Genomic DNA, 21,628 nt, shown 5'->3' with positions numbered 1-21,628 from the left:
GTTCCAATCTTTTTACCAACTGTTTTCTGCTTTTAAGCATATAGTCTTCTTTCCCTTCCTTAGGGTAAAATAAACACCTAAATTTTCTTCCAGTTTTCTTAGGTTTCATTTCTATTTAGCACTATTTCATTTATTCAAAACTTTTAAAATATCACAATAGCTTTATGTTTCTTCCAGGTGGATCTCAGACTTTTTTTTTTTTTTTAATTTGGACTAAACATTGTCAGTATGTACTGGAGCTATGTGAGAGCTCAAATCTCAGTCTCAGGGACTTTGCCTTCCCTGTCCAACCCCAGCATTAAAACAAAGAAAGCTGTCCCCAGGGACAAATAAAGAGTCTAAAAGTATCTCTCCAACATGTTCTACTCATGGTCTGAAATTACCTTCTGAGGAGGTGGCCCGGTGTGGTGGGAAGAACTCTACACTATGCCCCACCTCTTCTAAACCCTAAGGCCTAAGAAAAGGTGACAACACTGGAAGGGCATCTCATTGGATTTCATTTCCTCCATTCACTCTTCTATTACATACACACTGGGTAGAAAATACAACAGGAGGAACCAGCACTCAAGCTGAGAGTGATCCCTGTAAGAGAGCTATCATCCAGGAATGTCTTCAGTGATTAGACTGAGAGCAGCTGAAGAAGGAGCAGGAAGAACACCCCAAGGAAGGTTCTTGCCGAGCAGCTGACAGGGGAGACCAGTTTCCCTGGACACCCAAGAACAGAGAATAATGCTGGACCCGTGGCTGTTGCCCACCAACTGGCCAGATACTTCTGGTGTGGTGGCAGTGGGGTCCCCTCCTAGAGAGGGGGGAACTGGGGGAACTCTTGAGAGGAAGAGCCCCTGAAGGGCCTGCCCCACAGGATTTCTTGTCTGCAGGAGCACCAGGGAGCACTTCAGGGAGCATTTCCTACTCTGGAAGCAGGACTGGTTAGCAGAGCAGGGACCCAGGACCACCATGTTGCCTAATTCCAGAAGCACCACTCACATGGACCACATCGTGCGGCCTACCAAGTGGACAGAGCCCCCTAGAGTTGTACAAATGCAGACTCTAGTCTCATCAACCAGCTTTGTGTTGTGCCTCTGGCCCTTCCAACCCCTATGATCTAAGCCCAAGTCATTCATTCACTTAATCTTTTAAAAGCCGAATTCCACATCTATAAAGCAGATAACACAAGTGCTCGGCCTCACAGGGCCAGCATGAGGGTAAAACGAGGAAATGCGTACAAAAAGCTTTTGCTCAGCCTGACACACAACAGGTCATCATGTGTCAGCTCCTCCTCCTGATAGTCTCTCATCCACCTCAACACACTTATGACCTTCTGTGAGGGGTGGGGTGTGTGTCCCGGTGGTCTCGCTGTGCTGTAAGCCCTGGAGGGGAGAGGCCAGGACTTTAATTCCCAGCAAGGATCACTGCCCAGTGCATAGTAGAAGCTCAATACATATTTGGAGACTATCACGACACCAATTCCATCCTTGCTCCTTTTTTTTCTGGCTGTTACTGAGAGGATTCTTCCTTGGATTTCACATTTCTTCTGTATCCACTCCTTGATTGTTTAGATGCTAAAGAATCCACAAAGATATGGGGATGACTAAGCATGATTTGGGGCAATGTGGAAGCACATGGTGCCCACTGCAGTGCCAGGTGGGACAGACACCCTAAAGCTGTATTTTGATGCTTTCTCAAAAGGTTTCCATCCCTGCATGCAAAACCTCTTCTGTTTTAGACAGTCAAGAAGAGAAAGAGCAAATAACCACAAAGGTAAAGAGCTAAGTTCCACTGTCATGTGATGCTGTGATAACAAGTATGCATCAAAGAGGGCTGCAGAATGACCACAGTGGCAGGTGGCGGCGTCAAACCACAAAGGTGTCTTCTGACTTGCCATTCAGTGGCACCAATGCCAATCACAGGTGTCCAGCAGCATGGGCCCAGCCTCCTGACAGCAGACTTTCATCGGTAACCAGCCCATGCAAGCAGACTTCAAAAGACATGGCAAATCAAAACACCACCCACTACAGTACTTCCAGACCTTGGGGCTGCATGGACATGTTCCCTGCTCTCTGGCCCGCACGCACCTCTCCTGACGGAGGCATAGAAAGGGATCACCGGGCAGAAACAGGCCAGAAAACCTGAGCCTCAGTCAGGGTCTCCTTCCTCCAGACAGACAAAGAACAGCATCTGCTCCTGTGGAGACTAGAGCCCCAGTGGCTGCTCTGAGAGAAGGGTCATACCTGGGTGCCACTGCCTCGCATGAGGTCCTCAGGGATGGCATAGATCTGGTTCTCCATCTCAACCTTCTGGAGCCCATTGTCTGTTACTCTTACACGAAGCACACGGAAGTTGGTCCCTCCAAGGTCCAGAGCCAGGAACTCTCCATGTTCTGCAGAGAAAGGAGGGGCCACTATTAGTTAGGAAAGACAAGAACTTCACAGAAACCAAGACTCAAAACCCATGAATCCCTCCATAAACACTGGTCATCTCCCAGTGATGGGGTGGCCAATGGGTCTTACTTTTTCCCACATACAATTACGTATGATCTGATTCTTTTTCTTAATGTACCTTTATATTACTTTTAGAATTCACACAATAAGGGGCGCCTGGATGGCTCAGTCAGTTAGGTATCCGACTTCAGCTCAGGTCATGATCTTGCGGTTCGAGAGTTCAAGCCCTGCATGGGACTCTGTGCTGACAGCTAGGCACCTGTGGCCTGTTTTGGATTCTGTATCTCCCTCTCTCTGCTTCTCCCCTGCTTGCACTCTGTCTCTCTTTTTCTCTCTCTCTCAAAAATAAACATTAAAAACATTTTTTAAGATGGGGTACCTGGGTGGCTCAGTCGGTTAAGTGTCTGACTTCACCTCAGGTCACAATCTTGCAGTCTGTGAGTTTAAGCCCCACGTCAGGTTCTATGCTGACAGCTCAGAGCCTGGAGCCTGCTTCGGATTCTGTGTCTCCTCTCTGCCCCTACCCCACTCATGCCTCTATCTCTCTCAAAAGTAAATAAACGTTAAAACTTTTTTTTAAAACAGATTTAAAAAAAAAGAATTCACACAATGACACAGCCTTACATCCAATGATGGGGTGCCCACCCCCTCACAAGAGCTAACTATTTCCCAGGGGCTCTCAGCCAAATCCCCATCAAGCTCAAGGGGCCCATCAAGCTCTGTACCAGGAGTCCATGCCTCAGTTTTGTTCTTCATGCCCCAGGACACCCAGCACACTGCTATAGGCCTCTGGGCCCCTGGGCCTTCAGCCAAATTGTGGTCCCCATACAAAGTTTACTTTTTAACATTTGCATACAATGATAGCAATGTCCTATGGCAGGATAAGAGAGTCATGTGATGACGTGAATGGGATCCAATGGCTCTAAATTAGGAGGCCTAACAAACTAGCCAAAAGGGTGCCCCCCAAAAAGATCCCAGGCTTATGATAATGTGAGAGAATGCTGACCCAAGGGTATGTAAGAAAGGGTCAGGCCACTCAGCTCATCCACTCAGGCAGGCTACAGAGCTGGGGTGGAAGGGGGACAGGGAGACTCCACAAACACAAGTGGGTCAAGATCTTCAGGTGTCATGAGGAAGGCACAGTCCCTTCTCCCCAGGAAACAAGCAGTGTTTCCAGACATGCAGATTCCAGACAATAATACAGCTGGTTGCAGGGACATGCTCCATTGTACGGCACAGAGCAAAAGTGCTGAAGAGACACAGAGGCCAGAGCCAGGGCTGGGGGCTGGCGAGGCAGGAGGTGGGTTCACTCCCTCAGCAGCCTCCCCCACCAGCCGTGGCTCCACCAGTCTTCCACTGCCCTGCCCCATACCTTCTCGAAGGACACAGAGTTATTTCCTGGGGAATTCACTTATTGGCATGTTTGTCAACACTCAGCCCATTTCCAGGTGGGTGACGGTTACTGAAGTATGGCCAAATGGATTAGGAGGGGCAGGGAAAAGCTCTGACCGAATGAGCCAACACGGGTCTATTCTGTGCCCAGGCCAACTCAGCAGCAGTAACTGGCCCTGAGAAAAGCTACTTCCGCCCAGCTCCCTGCGGGCACCACTCACAGCCTCCACACAACTGTGGCCTGGGAGTAGCAAAGTACAGATCCTGGCTCGGGAGCCCCCGTTATCTGTGTCAGAACTCTGGCTGGTTTTTGGCCATGGCAAGTCCCGAGCCTCAACTGCCTCATCTTTGAAATGGGAATGTCATAGCTCAGGTGGTTGTTACGAGGGGGTGCGGAAACTAGATACTGTGCCTCAAACACCCAGCAGAGTCCATCAGTACTAGAAACTTTCCATCCAGGCCTCCACACACGGCCCAAATCCCACACTGGAGTCCCCCAGCCCACTGTTAGGGCTGCCTCTCAGACTGAAACGCAAAATCACCCTCACCAGCAGGGACTGAAGGAGCCTGTCCAAGAAAAGCCACTGGAACCTGCCCCAGTGACTTCGGCATTCCTCCTCGTGGTGCTACTTTTTGGTCCCCTCCCTGCCATTTGGAGAGCCTCTCAACCCCACCAGGGGTGACCTTGCCCCTCTTGTGGCCATGGGTGCCTTTTCCAGGCACTCCAGTTCTCAGCCTCCCCTGGTAGTGGGAACCCAGCCAGACTGCAGGAAAAGCTATGTGGTGGTTGCCATGGGGGATGAAAAGGAAAATCAAAGATGAACTGCCTGCATCAGCACTCTGTAGCCTAGGACACATGCAATGCGCTGAATCGGCGACCACGGGGGTCATGATTCAAGGCCAGCCCAGCCTCCATTCCCAGCAAGGAATGTCATCCCTTGCTTTCTTTTCAGACTCTGCTGGAACAGACATTCCTCTGCATCCCTCCTCCCCAGCACCCCTTCTGCTAACACACGGGATCACACCTACCACAGCTAAGGACTGTATTCCTTGTAGGGTCTAATGTCTCCGAGGCAGAGCCCACACTGGGACTCCTGGAGCTAAATCATAAGGTGACCCCATGGGATAGTGGAGAGACTCTTCTCCTAGTGCCCACCCCCACATCATGCATGAGGCCCTGACAGAGCAGTGGTGAAGGGCTGGGTCTCCAGAGATGGGTGGACAGGCCTTGTTTTGAATTCCAGATCAGCTTCTTCACTACCTACGTGGCCTCTGACCATGTCACCTCACCTATAGAACATGGACTCTATGCTGACTTCTCCCAGGGGTCATGAGGTGGACACGACATACGGAACATATTTGTGCAAATATGTAAGTTCACAGTAAGCCATCAGTAAAATCACTGTTCTATTCTTTTGATTATATAGTTTGTCTCAGCCCCTCCAACCCCTACCTACACCTACTCAAGTCCCACCTCCACTGTGAACCTTCTAGGACATTCCAGAAGCCAGAGAGAAGACAGCACGGGAATGTATGATGGGGCATGAAGGAGAATCACATCTATGGGCCTGGGGCCTTCAGACTAGATGGATGGGGGTGAGAGTAAGCCTGAGAACATGACCACAGTAGGTTTCTTAAAGTGTGCAGCTATGTGACAGAGGACCCAATAAGGTCCAGAGAGACCATTCTGATGAATTATAGCTGATAACATATTTGAGGCAACATACTAAAAAAACATCTATTGCATTTGCTCATTGACGGTTCATTTGTTAAATAAAATGCCTGAATACCAACCAGTTTATATATGAGACCATCATGTCAGAGGTAAGGTTTCTTTTATTGTTAAGCAGGCTGTTATGTCTGGAAAGCAATTTAACCTTCTAAAAATAATAAAATATGAACATCTGATTTTTTTTAAAGCTCAAACAGTACAAAAGTGGGGAAAGCAAAAAGTAAATCTCTTTTCTTCTCCAAAATAATCAGTATTAATGTTTCTTGGGTGCCCGTGGGTACACCTACTTTATATAAACAGTGGAGGCTCTTAACAGACATGTTCAAAGAAAGGGGTTGGAATTGCTGGTTCTCAGGATGTGTGTTTTTAATTTGGAAGACACTGCCTAAAAGTTCTCAACAATGTCCACACAAACCAACCGCTAAGTTTTGTTCTCACCAGGATCTCATGTATATGGCAATTAATCTTTGCCAACTCTTTGGTCAAAGTGGTATCTCATTTTTTAAACTTGGTTTCCTTCTTTTGTGTAAGGTTATACCTTTTGAATTGTTAACTGGCCTCTGGAATTCCTTGTTCTGAACTTTCTATTCTGTGAACTTTCTATTCACATCTTTTGCCTTTTAAAAAACTACATTCGTCATTTTCTTAATAGCCTAAAAGAGCTCTTCGTATATTAAAGAAAATAGTTTTTTGTTGGTTGCATATTTACAATTATTTTTTTTTCCAGTTGGATATCTGTCTTTTCACTTTATTTGTGGCATTTTTGGCATGTAGAAATTTTTTAATTTTTATGTTGTCAAAGTATTTGTGGTTTCTGGGTTTTAGGTTTTGTCCATAGAAATTCTGAAGACTACATTAGTTGACCTCCCTTTCTAACACCCCTCAACTCACCCTAAATGTGGCTGCCACCACTGCTAAAATAAAGGAAGTGAAGTTCCTTTTGAGATTTGAAAGATCAAATTAATCTTCTATTTTCTTTGCTGTTGCTGCTATGGTTGTTGAAGCCTCCCCACTAGACCTGTTCCTTGGGGTAGGCACATTGCTATGGGCACCCAGCTGCTCACCACATGGCCACCATTTTTGTGTAAATTGGTGCAGGTGGGTGACCCCCCCCTTCATAAAATTCAGCCTTGAGAATGTGGGCATCAATCCCACTACCTCTCACATGGTAAGCAAGCACTATACCGTTTGAGCTAATTTCTCAGCTCCCACTGGCATCTGGATGACTACGGTAATAAAACAATGGAAAGACAGAGGGAGATTGAGTTGACTGAGGGCCCAACACGAAGGTGTTTTTAACAATATGGAAGATAAACTAACATTTGTTAAGTGATGGTCACTTTGTTTATAAGTATTAGCTCATTAACTACCTATGGGGCATTATAATCCCAATTTTCCAGATGATAAAAACCAAGACTCAGGTCAAGTAACTGAAGCAAGATTCAAAACTCAGGTCTGGTTCTCTAGCAAAGCTTTCTACTGCGATGAGTAAAGAGGCTCCCTCATGGGAAAGTTGTAAATCCTCAAATAAGGAATTATTTAATAATGCCAAGAGCATATAATGCTCAGAGGTCACCAGCAATCTCCAAGCTGCCCTGGGTGGCAGAGGAAGTGATACTGTATTTCAGAAATTGAGTCATTTGGTCAAGGTTACACAGGGGTAAATGACTGCTGGGTCCATCTGACCCTAAAGTCCATGTCTGTCCCACAGCACCACAATGATGTCTCTCATTCCTGGAAGCTGAGGAGGACCTGGCACAGAATCCAGGATGAGGAAAATAAGCCTCAGAAAGCCTGAAAAAGGAAGCAAAGACACCCTAATCTTTCTTTTATCAGTAACTGTGGTCAACCTCCACCCACCACTCCCAGGCCTACTGGATGGCCAAGTGCTCTCAGACTTGAATGGGAGACACACATCCACTGGCCAGAGAAGACGTGCCCTTCTCCCCCAGGAGCTCAGAAAGAACCTTCCAAAGTTTGTTGATGCAGGCTTTTCTCATAGCCACAAAATGCTGCCATCTCATACAATCACATGGAAACTCTGTTCCCACCCGGCCCTCTCTGCTGAGGGTCTTCCTGATTAAAGGCATTCCCCTCCAAAACCAGACGAGAAGAGATACCAACCTTCTTCTAAAAGAAAACAAGGACTCAAAGAAGTGCTGCTGGCACTCAGAGAAGAGGAACTGGCAATAGGGGCATTATGTCACGCCATCCTCCACCCTCCACCAAATTGCCCAACAGTTAAGATCCAAGGTGTTCCATATGGCTGAGTGTGTTTGCTGACTCATTTCCCATCCTGGACTAGCAATCTGCCCACTTTCAGTGAGGCTCTTATCAAATACATAAGGTCAGCAAGATAAAAGGGTTTCAATATCTCCTGGGAACTCACCTGTCTCAGAGAAAGGCTGAGAACTAAAGTGGCATTAGACTAGCAGCCTGAAGGTGACAGTCCCCATCAGGTTCATGGATGAGACTCCAGAATGTGTCTGAGCAGGCTGTAACTCCATCATTGTTAACAACACACAAATACGTGGCCTGTACCTGGGAATGTCCACATAATTTTTGAGGAACGAAAGGCAAGGGCCAGTTGAATTTTCCAACAGGATCTATTTTCAATCATTAGGTATTTGTCACTAATTAAAATAGCTCACCACCTGTTCCTCCCAGCAGCACTTGCAGCACTATGTCCACCAGTGCTCTAAGGGTGACTTGCAAACAAGTTTGGTTTTGTCTTCTGAAGCACTTGAACTGAACTTCATTCAGAAGGGGCAGTGCTCTCTGCCAGGTTAAGGTTGGAGCCAGATCCCAGGCCCCTCACCCCAGAGCTCTTTCAGAACTACAGTGTCTAGAAGCCTCTTCCTGAACAAGTGGCTTTTACGCAGTGTTCCCAGAGTTCTGGGGATCCGTGCAGGTGATGAAGTCTGACCTCTGTGGGTTAAGGAAGGCCAATTAAGGTACAACCTCACCCCCCACCTCCTCATTTCCAATTATATCTCTTTCCTCTACTTTCACTGACTTAGATACAGGGTTCTACACAAGGTTTCATTTTGTTTAAACTTGGGAATGGGGTCCACTACTAAAAAAATTTTTTTAAATCACTATTTTGAGAGTCAAACACTAAAAATCTATTCTAGGCCCTGCCAACAAAATGCCTCCCATTCTGCAATTAGCTATTTCAACACTGGGTGCTGAACACAGCACTAAAATCTCCTCGGCTACCTGGTGCAGTATGCAACCCAGTGCCTGACAGGACAGGGAGAAAGAAAGCAGTTAGATGCACTGTGGCGAGTAAGTGGTAGGACCACCAAAAAGAAGGAATGACTGGTTTTGCTCGGACAAGGAAGGCTTCTCAGGAAGCAACACAAGACAGCCAGGTCTGAGTGGATGGGTATGAAGTTGCCAGACGTGGAAAGAAGGACATACATAAGGGTGTGGAAGTTCATGGTGTGTTCAGGGAATGGCACTTCAGGAGTGGCTGCAGTGTAGGGCTCCTACAACATGGCTACATAACATGAGCAAATGCCAATGCCAAGAACACTGGATTTTAGGCACAGGGTTAGTTTTGTTTTCAAGAGGTCTTTAGTAGCACTGTGGGCAATGAATCTAGAGCCAGGGCTGGGGAGGAGGATGCCACAAGATACTTGGGCCAAGCAATGATGAAGCCCTCATTTCCAGGGCCATGTACGGGGTTCAACCACCTCAGTTTGCCCAAGATTCACATGTGACTTTCAATGCTAAAACTGAGTGTTCCAGGTACACCAGGATGGCTGGTCACCCCAGGGCCATGTTACATCCAACCATAAGGACATCCCCCTTTGTTATCTAGTGCCGGAGGCATGCAGCCTTGAACTATGAGGTAGGTCAAAGACACATAGCCATACTCTTACATCCAGTTCTTGAAATGGCCCTCTCATAATTCAGTGCCCCAAAAGGGATTAGCTCCTGCACGCCCTGCCATAGCAGGAACACTTCCAAGGGCCCCAGATGACTGCACTGAACATTCCAATCTTCTTCCATGGGATAGCCCTGGGTTGGAGACCCAGTTTATTCTTTAGTTTTCAAGAACCTGCTAGCATTCTGCAACAGCCTGCCCTAAGAGTGTATGGCATGGTCTCCAACCCAGGTCCTAGATAGGTAATCCAGCAAAACTACTTTTGGCAGAGACAGGTTTTGAGGTATTTTTTTTCCCCATGCACTGAGAACCACCACAGCCACTACCATATCTGGCAGCCTCTTTTTAAGCCCCCAAATCCCTGCTACCCTACAATGCTGGACCCCACTCAATAGCTCAGAAATAACGTAACTCCATGTCATTAAAGGTATCAAATCACACAGTCAATGCTGGTGTCCAGCGTAGTCAAGAAATGGGGTAATCTGATCTTCTATGCCATTGGTCTTCTAATCATCTGAGCAATAAGATATCAAATGCCAAAATGTAAAACTGGAGAAAAGCAGAAGTGCTCCAATTGAAGGAAAGGGGCTGGAGCACATAAACATATTAAGTGCCTCCAAAAGCTCCCAGAACACCAATGGAGAGCACTGTCCCGGTGTTTTGGTACATTTCTTAAGCTCAAAATATGTTCCAGTCACAGAAGTGTTACATTCACTCCACAGATGTGAAACCACCCTTCAAAGGAGCAAAACATGTTTTAATACTTTGTAGGCTCTGAATGTGTTAAGATTTCCAGGCAGGCAGACCAGGGGTTCAAATCCCATTTTAACATATATTAGCCATACAATTTAAAGTAAATTATAGAAACTGACACTTGAGTTTCATCTGTTAAAATGGGATGGTAATAACCTTCTCTCTAGCCAGCACCACCTCTCCACACCCCAAAGCACAGGGGCACGCACACGCGCGTGCACACACACACACACACACACACACACACACACACACAGTTTTGGGTCAAGAATCAATGCAATGAACCTGTGAGGCGTTTGGCACAATGCCAGCCACATGTAAATGTTTAATAAACTCTAGCTACTATACTAAATGGAGGCCTCTTATCAATACAATCTTTGGCTTATTGTAGGCGCCATAAAAATCCACTATCTTGTGTTGTGAGCTGGTTATTGATCTGACTCCACTGCACATCTGTTGATATAATGCGGAGCAACCAAGATAAGGGCTCCTTTTGGGTTTTACCAGCCTCCCTGCAACGTATCAGCAGCCTAGTTTCTTATCATATCATGTGCTTGCATTATATGACTGAGTATCATTCTATAATCATTTCATCTGTGTAAGCCTTACCTCCCCAAGGACAATTTTCACTCTTCAAAGGCGGGGCATAAAGCAGCTCAGCACAGTGCTGCCCCACAGAGGACAGACTCAGTGGGGACTCTATGGAACCAAACTGAAGAGACAGACCTGAGTTACTAGGAGAATGAATGCATTGTGCTAGCAGTGGGGTGGAGGGCGGAGGCGGCAGATAAGCATAAAATGCACCGCTTGTGATGTGCCTAAACACCCAAGCATTGGCACACAGCTAGCTGGCTAAAAATCAAACACTTCCATTTGCTCATGATGTGACTTTGGGCAAGTTGGCTAATCAAACAAATCTGGTTTCTTTCTCCATATAATGGGGTTCATAGTGCCTACCACTGGGTCACTGTCAGAATTATTGGGATTGCTCAAATACAGTGCTTAGCACAGTAGTTGGCATTGAATAAGCCTACAGTTGTAATTATCACCATTACCATCATCATCATCATCATCATCATCATCATCATCATCATCATCCCCTGCTCTCTAAGGAATTCAGTCTGGCTAGATGGTAGAGATGTATTCACCTGTGAAAATAATTCACAATTTAGGCAAAGTGGAAAAGTATCAGATGGTCAATACAGCAAAGTCTTCAACTCACTCTGCCTTACAAGGCATCTTTATATCTAAACAATCTTGCCTAACAAGAGGGTGATACAGATACTACAAAGATATTTTATTTCTAAATTGAAACTTGCATCGGAGTATTCCTAGATTCTCAGGTGGGTTGTACTGAAGCTTCTTATTTTGACGGTACAAAGCTAACCTGTATTTATGATGTATTTACAAAGATACTAGTCCAATTTGCTCTAGAAACTTTTGTTCAGCAACATGAGCTGATGTACATTATGACTCTAATTGGAATGGAGTGAGGACTACCTCTGCTTAAATCTCTAAACCAAAACACTTCCCCTCTGCCATTCATTGGCTATGTATGACCTTGGCAATCACCAGCCTTCTTTTAGCCTCAGTTGCCTTATTTTTAAATTGGAATGTCTCTCTGACAGAGTTTGCATTTAGAATAAAACTGAATTTTTATGTAAATAGCCTAGCACAGACATTGTGGGTACTCATTAAATGGTATCAATTATTCCTGAGTTTACTCTATTCTTAAGATGGAACTGTCCTCTAAAAGCCACATCCCTGTGACGTACGCAGTAGGCCCCAGACAGGACTGCGGTTGGGGCTGCACCACAGCACACGCACAGCCATAGTTTAGGTTAGGGCTGCCTCCGGAGAGGTCAGAGATGGTGGGGTCCCTGGCAGATACAAATGAATGCTTTCTTTATTCAACTCTGAACTGCAGAAAACAAAAGAAGGAAGGGGAAGGGTACAGAAAACAAATATTGATGAGGATAAGGGCAAAGCAGAACTCTCACAGTGTTGGTTGGAGTGTAAAATATAAAATGGAATGGGGTTCAACTTTGGGCAAGGTCTGGCAGTTCCTTAAAATAAAATATACACCAAACTTTATGACCCAGAAATCCCATTGCTAGTTTTTGACCTAAGAAAATGAAAATGTGAGTCCACAAAGAGCTTCATGCAAAAATGTCCACAGCTGCATTAGTTCTAATAGGCAAAAACTGGAAACAGCCCAGGTGTCCATCAGTATGCATGTCATATAGGATTCCAATCATACCATGAAATCAGCAACCAAAAGGAATGAAATACTGATTTACACAACATGGATAAAGGAGACATTATAATGGATAAATGAAGCCTTGCGCGAAGAGTAAATACCACATGTCTATATTTATGGAAAGTTGTACAAAAGACAAAACTAATAATACACTGGAAATTTTAAAGTGATTGCTTCTGGGGGTCAGGGACAGAAACTGCTTGAGAAGGAACACGAGGGAACTTTCTGGGCTGATGATAATGTCCACTATCTCAGTAGAGGTTGTATTAGATATATACACTGTATTACAAGTATTATGTATTTGTGAATTTATCAGATAATACTTAGTCATTTCATTGTATGTAAATTTTTACATGAAAAAGAAATATTGAAATCTAGTTAGTAGTGTGTATATTGAAGTTTTAGGGTTGAAAGAAACTGATTTCTGTAATTTACTTTGCAAATGCATCAAATTAAACAAGATGAACTGATTGGTTAGAAGGATGGAGTATGGTAAAGCAAATCTAGTAAAATACCAATGTAGAAAAATCTAGATAGTCCATATATATGTGTCTGTTATACAAATCTTTAAACTTTCTACAAGTGGTGGACATGGGGAGGGGGAAGGAGAGGCAGCAGAAGAGGGAGAATTTTTTTAATATCCTGACTGACAACCATGTGAATGAGATATTTCATTTTTATCTGTGCCAACTATGTGTCTTTGCATTGCATGGTCCACACAATCTACGAAGTGTAGATATTTTAGTTTCAGTCCCCATGCGCTCACTGGCCACTGGCATTCTCTTCCTTCTCACACAGAATTCAAACCATGACTTGGAGGTTCACTTTCCTCCAGTGTAATGGAAGCCTCCTTCATAAATGTATGGCCTGAAGCTTCCTAAAGTCTCTCCCACGTTTTCTACCAGGACTTTCACTACCAGTAGACAACTGGGGCCCATACAGACAAGAATTGGAACGTGGTCCTGGGTCCAAAATGCAGGGTGCCTGGTGATGAGGATGAACCCTCACCGTCACTCCCTCCAAAAGGAAGGACCTGGAAGGCTTAGTCATCCTCTCTCAGTGAACTTTGTGCTGGCCATGCCTCTTACAGATATGGATTGTGGCCACACGAGACCGTGTTTCAAAACATGAGAAGGTCACATATCCAACTTCTCCTGAATTCGTGGATCAGCAACCCCTGATGGTTCTTCTTTTTACAAGTGAGGAAACGAGGACAAGAGCACACACTCCTCTAACCTGCTCTAAAGCACACAGCTTGAATTCAACCCATTTAATCTAGAATTCTATTCTCGCCTCTCATGACACACTGGCCTGAAACCACCTCTCATCCCCACCAAGAAGTAGTCAATTTTACAAATGCCAGTCTAGGACAAGACAGGGTGAGGAGCCTTTAAGGCAGCAGCTTTCAAACTGCAAGCTGGAAAAAACTCAGCAGCTCCTGACCGGCAGCTTTTTTTTAAAGAATGGGCTGCAATGTATCTGACTGCATCACACTTAACCTTAGACACTGGCCCTGAAACTTGTTCCAGCTGTACATAAATATTTATACATATGTGTTTCTTGGTGTGAGCCTCTAGTCCAGAAAAGTTAGACAGCCACTGATTTAAAGATTAGGTCCTCCTAGATCAGAGATTTAGATCCCAGGCTTAATTACCCAGATTCAAAAAAATAATGCTGGAAAGGAAAGGGCTGAGGAAGGCCATCGTGGAAAAGGCATCACTCGAGCGAAGGCCCCTAGCCTTCTGTGGGAGAGACACATAACCACCAGTAGCAGCAACAGAACCCATGCTGTGTCCTGGGGAGGAAGCAGACACAGCAGCAAGGCCCCATGGGGGAGGCAGAGAGCCCCATATACAACTGACCCCGCAGTCTCCCCTCTCAGCCCTTTACTGGGGTGCCAATAACAAAGCAAAAATTTCATTTTTGATAGGCTTTACCTACTGAAGAAGTCAGTCCTTAATGACATATTCCGTAATTCAGAGCCACGCTAACAAAACATGAAGCCTTGATGTTGACCATCTTAAATTATATTCCCTCATGTTCCCCTTCCCAATTTCATTTTCCTTTCTTGATTTCCAAAAGTAATCCCTTTCATTCATCTTGTGTATATATTCCAGTTTACAGCTTAATAATTTCATGAGGTGTGTGTGTTCATAAGCAACGCACAACACTGTTTGAGGGATTTTTTTTTTTAAAGTTACAGCCAACTAGGAGGAGGTACATGTTCTTCCCCAATCTTTCACTCATTGTTTTTTAGATGTATCCATATTAATACATGCTCACTTGTGTAGCATGCCACATAGAATTCTACCACTGGGATATTCCATAAACTGTTTCCAACATGCTGTCATTATAAGCAACAATGTTATGAACATTCTTGAACACGCCTCCTTGGGTTCATATGGAAGTCTGTTCAAGTTACAATATAGTTGGAAGTAGTATTACTGAGTTTTCATACACATACCTTCAACTTGACTAGTTATTGCCAACCTCATGTACCAGGAAAACTACTATTAATAGTTCAGTGTATGTCCTTGACACTTTATATACCTATACACACACACACACACATATATACAGGAGTTTAGAGAATATGAATATAGGTAAGTCTATCTCACGCTTTATAATGAGTTGCAAAGGATTGTTTTCTGCATGAGTTGACCCGTGCCCAACTGATGGACACTAAGGGGTTTCCCCCACAGTATTTCGGAGACCTTTTTTTATGCATTAATAACTAGCACGCTGGTTCTAGTACACATGTGGAATAGATTGGGACTGCCAGATCCACCACTTCATTTTACAAAGGAGAAAAAGCCGAGTCCTAGAGAGCTAAGGTGAGCAGCTGGCCCAAGGACTCCAGCAAGTGAGAAGTGAAGGGGCTGAGGGCCCCATAGTCTGGTCTCCAGCACCCTTAGGGGGCACTTGCTCTGCTTAAGTGAATAAAACATTCTGATACACATTATTCCTTATACACATCATCCCCATTTACTCTGTAGAACTTGACATTATCAAGAGGCACTCTGTCTGTGTATCACAAAAGTCATGTAAAATCTCCCTGTTTCTGTGTGGGAAGGAGGTCAGGCCAAAAGTTTTGCCCCAGATCCTTCTGCCCCAGAAGGCTGCAGGAGTCAGCCTCTGACTCCCATCCTCAGTCCAGGCACCTTACAGTCACAGAGGCTAAATGTACACTTGCTGCTCCACCCTGGGATGCAGACAGGATTCCCAGGACTCCAGTCTGAGGTCTGGGAAGAAGACTCAATGACCACAAAGCACAGTAATCCGTGCAAACTCTAAGAGGCAGAGGGAGGTGTCCAGGCCTCCAAGCTCAGGAAAGCAGTAAGAATTTTAAAAGCAGCTCTCATACCTAGTTCTCCTCAGCCAATTTATTCAGCTACTCATACTTAAGCCAGACATCCAGTCCCAACCACATTTCAAACAATTTCAGCTGCGCTTGTGTTCTCTGGTGCTGAGTGCACAGGCTCATGCGTGCACGCACACACACAATGGATTGGGTGCAGTCTTGATGCCTGACCTTTGGCATATATGAGTTTGAATTCTGACTCAGCCTCTCATTAGCTGTGTGACCTTAAGCAAGTTATTTGACCATCCAAGCTTCAAATTCCTCCTCTTAAAAAAAAAAAAAAAAAAAAAAGGGAGTCAAAATTTGTACTTACCTTAGAGGGTTTTGTTAAAAGTGCTCAGAAAAGCACTTAGCCCGTAAAAATGTAGTAAATATTTGGGGTACTTGCCTCATGGTGGTATCTGAAATAATACAATGTCCCTGGCCTTAAGGAGCTAGTAAATTTATCAGAATGTCAAATAAAACAATAGAAGCGGGTGTGGCTGCTAGTCAGAGGGAGTGGCAGGTACAGCAAACAGTGCCAATCTGGAGGGTATAAGAGGGATACCCAAGACCTGGAGGAGGCCGCTCACCTTGGGAAACGCATGGAAGGGCTGAGACATACACTCAGAACAATCCTAACAAGGTCACACCTTTGGTGCTGGGTCCAGGCTGAGTCCCAAGGCAAACATACTTATTGCTGATTCCTCCACTGCCCCTAGGGCTCTTTCTCCCAACCCTCTGCATGTGGGTAGTTATCCCACACCACTCACCCCTCACGGACCCCACAGGTACCTCCTCCCTTAAACGAATGGATACCGTGAGCATTAAGTGAAGCAAGCTGCGTGAATGTGCTGACACAACTTCACTCCGTCCCCCTTCTGAGGATGAGGATGCTGCCACCCCTAGAGAGCAGGGCTGGACATCCCAGCGTCCCGTCTGAGTCCTCTGCGTCTGCCCAGCACATCCCACCAAGGCCACGCCCTGTCTCTACCAGCGGCCCATCTTCCACTGCTGCTGCTGCTGCTGCTCTGCCCACACCCCTCCAGAACTGGTGACTCCCCAGAGCTCACTGAAGAGAGACTCATGATTTCAGGTGTGCACGCAAGGCTTTCTGTGATCTAGCTCAACCTACCTTCCAACTTCTACCTCAACCTACCTTCCAACTTCTACCTCCACCACGACCCTTCACTCTGGTTTGGTTAAATCACTTGCTCGGTGGTGTATCGTGAAATCCAGGGTCTGTATCCAAATAAGGGGATTAAACAAAGCCTGGTGGGGTCATGTGCATACCTTCAGAGCCCTTGATACCTTAAGCTGCACCGTGGCTCTTCACATTGTCCCAAGTGTACGTGGACCTCACGCATTCTTTTCTCATGGAGTTCAAGAAACAATCTAGGACAATCTGTACCACAGTTTCTCCAGCAAGGCTGAGGAATGTGCCACGTAGAGTGACTGCCCTGGCCCATGGCTGTGACTCCCTTAGACGTGTTTGTCCTCCATCACCCTTAGGACAGAGTGTGCCAATCAGCCCGTCTTGGTACATGGACAGGAAACAAACGCTTGCCCCATTTTCCTGTCTACCCCACCTCACAGACTTCACTAAATTTCCTGTATGCTTAACCTAGCCAGAGCTGGTTTCTGACAGGTGAAACCGAAGACATTTCACTGATACATCATTCTTTGGGACCCTGAGCCAGGCTACCCAAATCTCCCCCGAGCAGTGGAGCACCCAGAGCCATCCTCCCCTCCTCCCAAGGGCAGCACCTGTCCCATCTGGAGTAGACCTCACAAAGGTGGGCAGCATTTTCACTGAAGCAGTGGGGTGGGTGGTGGCTCCAAGCCCTTTCTCCATCTCCTTGCGGAACCGCTGAGAGATCTCCAGAAGGTTCTCATCAGAAAGACGCATGTGGTAGAGATACTGGTCGACCTGCAAAGGGGAAAAACAAGATTCAAGACTTGTAGCTTAAATCAGTTATGGAACCGCCATCTATGTGGTGGAGCATCACTCAACCCTTCGAAAGAATAAAGCCTGTTATATACAGAAAGTTATTATTAAAGACCATTTACTTTGACAAGACTGTCTTTAAAAAAAAAAACTAAACTGAAAAATTAAGTGAGAAAAATAGGTTTAACTTTATTTCTGGAAAGTGGTGAAGTCAAGGGGAAAGGCACACTGAGGAAGAGGGAGAGTTTTTTCCAGAAAGGCTGAGTTTAAGAGTCTGTGACAATATCCGGGAAGCTAGGATTCATTACTGACCCTCCTTGCTCCCCACACACTTCGAGGCCAGTCATGGCAATCCTATGTCCCCCACCATAGGCCAAGCAGTCAGCTCCTCTTGCCACACTTACACAATCCCCAACTCTGCCTTTAACTCTTTCATCTTTTTCTACCACTAGCCAGACTCTAACCATTCCCCTGCTTAAACGTTCCATTGCTTCCGATGAGAAACAAACCTGAAATCCTTCCAAGGCCCCACATGATCTGGCCTCTCACCACCTCCTAAGCTCATTGCATGCCTCTGCACTCCTTGTGCAAACCCTACCCTTCGTTCAGTCCTTCCCCACCTCAGAACCGAGGCACAGGGCTCCTTGTTCCATCCCATACCTTTAGCCCCTCCAGACCTCTCTCCGTGGCAGTTTCCCATTTTTCTAATGAAACAGGCCTTCCAATAACTCAGACTTTCCCCTTTATAACACCATCCATAATATGTATTTCTTGGTGTCCAAACCATAAGCACCACAGCCAAGAAGAACCACGTCTATCTGTTCACCTGCATCCCTGGCACGAGGCTGACACAGAATAGGGCCTCTACATAAACAGCAATGCACGCTCTCCTGTCCTCAGAGGCAGAGAAAGCTCTCCCTACTTATGTCATTGATCCTGTTCCCAACATAAAGTTATATGTACTTGATATACTACTCCAAGAGGCATCTGGAGTACCTCTCACAGTTTCCTTCTTGCAAGCTCCCCTCTGCCTTGGCCATGCTTAGTTCGTTTTCTCCCATCAGGAAAAGGTCTGATAGACATCCATCCAAGGAGACACACGAGTTTCCACAATACTCCTGTACTCAAGTAGCAGTGTCCAGGACAGGTGACGCTGCTGGCCATGGAAGGGTAGGGACAGACAGAATCAGGGGACCTTGGGCCAGGCCCCAGCTGCCCCCTTAATGGGGTGAGAGGTCCGGTCCTCTCAGCAGCATCAGCAAACTGAGAGACTTCAAGCAAGGCTGCTATTCCCCACTCTGAGATGTCAGGGTCCCCAAGGGCAAAGCTTGGCTGATGACCACTGCCCCTGTTGGTCCTGTGGGAGACAAGCAAGCACCCGCCTGCCCCTGCCCTTGCTCGACTTTGACAAAGAAGCACACATTTTTATAATTAGAGTTCCCAGACAAACATGCTCATTAGCATTATAGCCTATTATAGTTTCCAGCCTTTTTTGTCAGGCCTTCTTAGAATTTCTTTTTTTAACCAAACTTTTAGCCTAAGATTTCCAGAGGAACAGCAAAAGGTACTTAATTCTTTGAGAAAAGAACTCAGTTTGTTCAACAGAGACATTCCCCCTACTCATGTCTTCTCTATTCCAGGCTGTATCCTAACTCCCTATGGGGTCTGGGGCACATCCTCCTCTTTGGGCCTCTTTCTGCCCCTGTAGAACAAAAAGATTGACCCTTCTTGGATAATTTCAAATATCCTGCTCAGGACTCATCTCTGATCATTCTTCTAAAATCCCAAAAGGTGAAAAATAAAAAAATAAATAAAATCCCAAAAGATGATAGATTAGAGTGTGGAGTAAAATGCTGAAAACAGCCACAGGCCAGGCAAAGAGAGTCTCTGGTGAGCCAATCCACCTCACTCCACAACTGCCATGAGGTTAAAACAGTATTGAGACACGACCCTTGCCCATACAAGGTGGGCAAGAACAGGGCAGGAGTAGAGAAAGGCAGTTGGCCACTTCTCTCTCTCCCCAGACAACAAAGGAACCGGGGTTTCAAATGTGCAGAAATGAGGGTTTCCCAGAACTCGCTTGGGCACCAGCATTTATTGAGGAGCCGCCATACATAGACTATCCAAGAAGAACCCAATCGCCCATTGTTTGCTGACCTCGGGCTCCTGGTGCGTCACTTGCCATGAGCCTAGCGCCAGTCTCTGCCTCTCAGGGCTGTGTGGACACCAGCCCCCACCACTGATCTGGGTCTCCTATAATACTGGATAGCCATAATGCTCCTGAGAGACCTGGCCTCCCTCACAATGTTTGAGGCTCCCCACAAAGTAAGGTGGTACAACTTCAGCCCTACACCATTCAAGTCCCCTCCCCACTGGAGCGAGGCAAATCTCTGGTGACCCTGGGGCCAGGGCAACTTTAATCACCCCAGAGGCCTCCTGCTCCAGATCCAGTGACACCTGGCCTGGCCCAGAACACAGCATCATGGCTGATAACGCTAACGTACATAACCCAGGGCCCCCAGAACAGAGGCCAACACCAGGCCATGTCCAAGGGCAGCCTGAGTAATAACAGCAAATCCTTACATGGCACAGACACTGCTCTCAAGGTTTTACATCCATGAATTCATTAAATCTTCACAGCAACCCTATGAGGTAGACAGTATTATTACTGCCACTCTACCGAGAAGGGGAAGGCAACGTGCCCAGCCACAGAGACGCAAAGGGCCAAGTTGGGACTGAACTGGGCAATCCAGTCATTGTGGGGTCATTGTGCCCTTGTCCACTGTGCTAGATGAATGTTCCTCTTCTGCTGGATGACAGTGGAGTCCATACAGGCCAAATGGCACTGCAGTGCATTCAGGCTGGCTGTGCCCACTAAAAAGGCCATCTTCTATTGCAGTCATCCCTTGATGCAGATACAAAGGTCAAACACCAAAGAGCATGGCCCATGGGGCTGATCTGGCATATTGGAGGGCAGTAGAGGCAATAGACATGTCTCTGGACATTGTCATGAGTTTGCCACAGGATAAAGTTGGAGCTCCCATATTACTACTTTCACAAAGAGAGTAGAGTGCCAGAAGCTTCACTTCAGCCATTTCTCTACCCTCTCCAACCCCACCCCACTGCCAGCATGAATAGCTCTGAGTGTTACAAAGGAAGCCAGCCAGGAAAGCAGAGCCTGTACTGCTTTATAAAGAGGCCGCATGGCCACTTCTTGGTTGGTGAGGTCATGTACACAAAAGAGCAAAGGTGGACTGGCCACAGTTTTACAGCAGCCATTCTTCCTTTAACTTTGAGGCTTCAGCTGTGACAGCCTGGTTAAAAATCCAGTCGATACTTCTCATCCTTAACCCTCAAAGACTAACATGTAAACAGCCTTAATTCAAGTCACGTTGCCTTTCACCTAAGAGTATAGTCATCTTTCATCTTTTTGCCCAAGAGTATGAAAACAATGACAATGATTGTTACAGTAGCTAAACACATACTGAGTATTTCTTACCTGCCAGACACCATCCTACGACTTTACTGACTTAAACGCCATTGTCCTTTTGTAAAAGTTCTGCACCCATTTTGCAAGTCTCTAGATGGTGAGAGGCAGAGCTAGGATTCAAACTGAGGGGCATCTGGTGCTAAAGCTGGGCACTTGGCACCACCACCTTTACTTCCACCTGTCCTGTGGTTTCTTGGATGACCCTGGGGCCTTGATTTCCTCTCTAACACATGAAACTAAATAAAAGAAAGGATATGGGACAGCTCTGAAAAATGCAACAAGAGCACCTTGGCCCAAATTTCCCCTTCTTTACAGAATGATGATGTGGCCATCCTGAGTTTAGTAGGAAGGAATGTTTAGTCACCTAATGTCACAGCTTC

At 45.9% G+C, this 21,628-nt stretch overlaps 1 protein-coding gene across 4 annotated transcripts in view; it reads right to left on the bottom strand.

Moving 5' to 3' along the window:
* HK2 (hexokinase 2) overlaps window positions 1-21,628 on the bottom strand; it is a 59,194-nt gene that overhangs the window by 22,321 nt on the left and 15,245 nt on the right. For all 4 annotated transcript variants that reach the window (XM_029937675.1, XM_029937674.1, XM_029937676.1 and 1 more), the window contains 2 exons: window positions 17,578-17,740; window positions 2,232-2,380 (listed from right to left, as the gene is read on the bottom strand). In XM_029937675.1, coding sequence (XP_029793535.1) covers window positions 2,232-2,380; window positions 17,578-17,719 — 291 coding nt within the window. In that variant the 5' untranslated portion in view covers window positions 17,720-17,740. The remainder of the gene's footprint in view (window positions 1-2,231; window positions 2,381-17,577; window positions 17,741-21,628) is intronic.

Source organism: Suricata suricatta, chromosome 4 (genome assembly GCF_006229205.1).
Source record: "Suricata suricatta isolate VVHF042 chromosome 4, meerkat_22Aug2017_6uvM2_HiC, whole genome shotgun sequence".
Taxonomy (NCBI): domain Eukaryota; kingdom Metazoa; phylum Chordata; class Mammalia; order Carnivora; family Herpestidae; genus Suricata; species Suricata suricatta.
The sequence above is the reverse complement of the archived record's forward strand: the minus strand, read 5'-3'. Positions and strand labels throughout refer to the sequence as shown.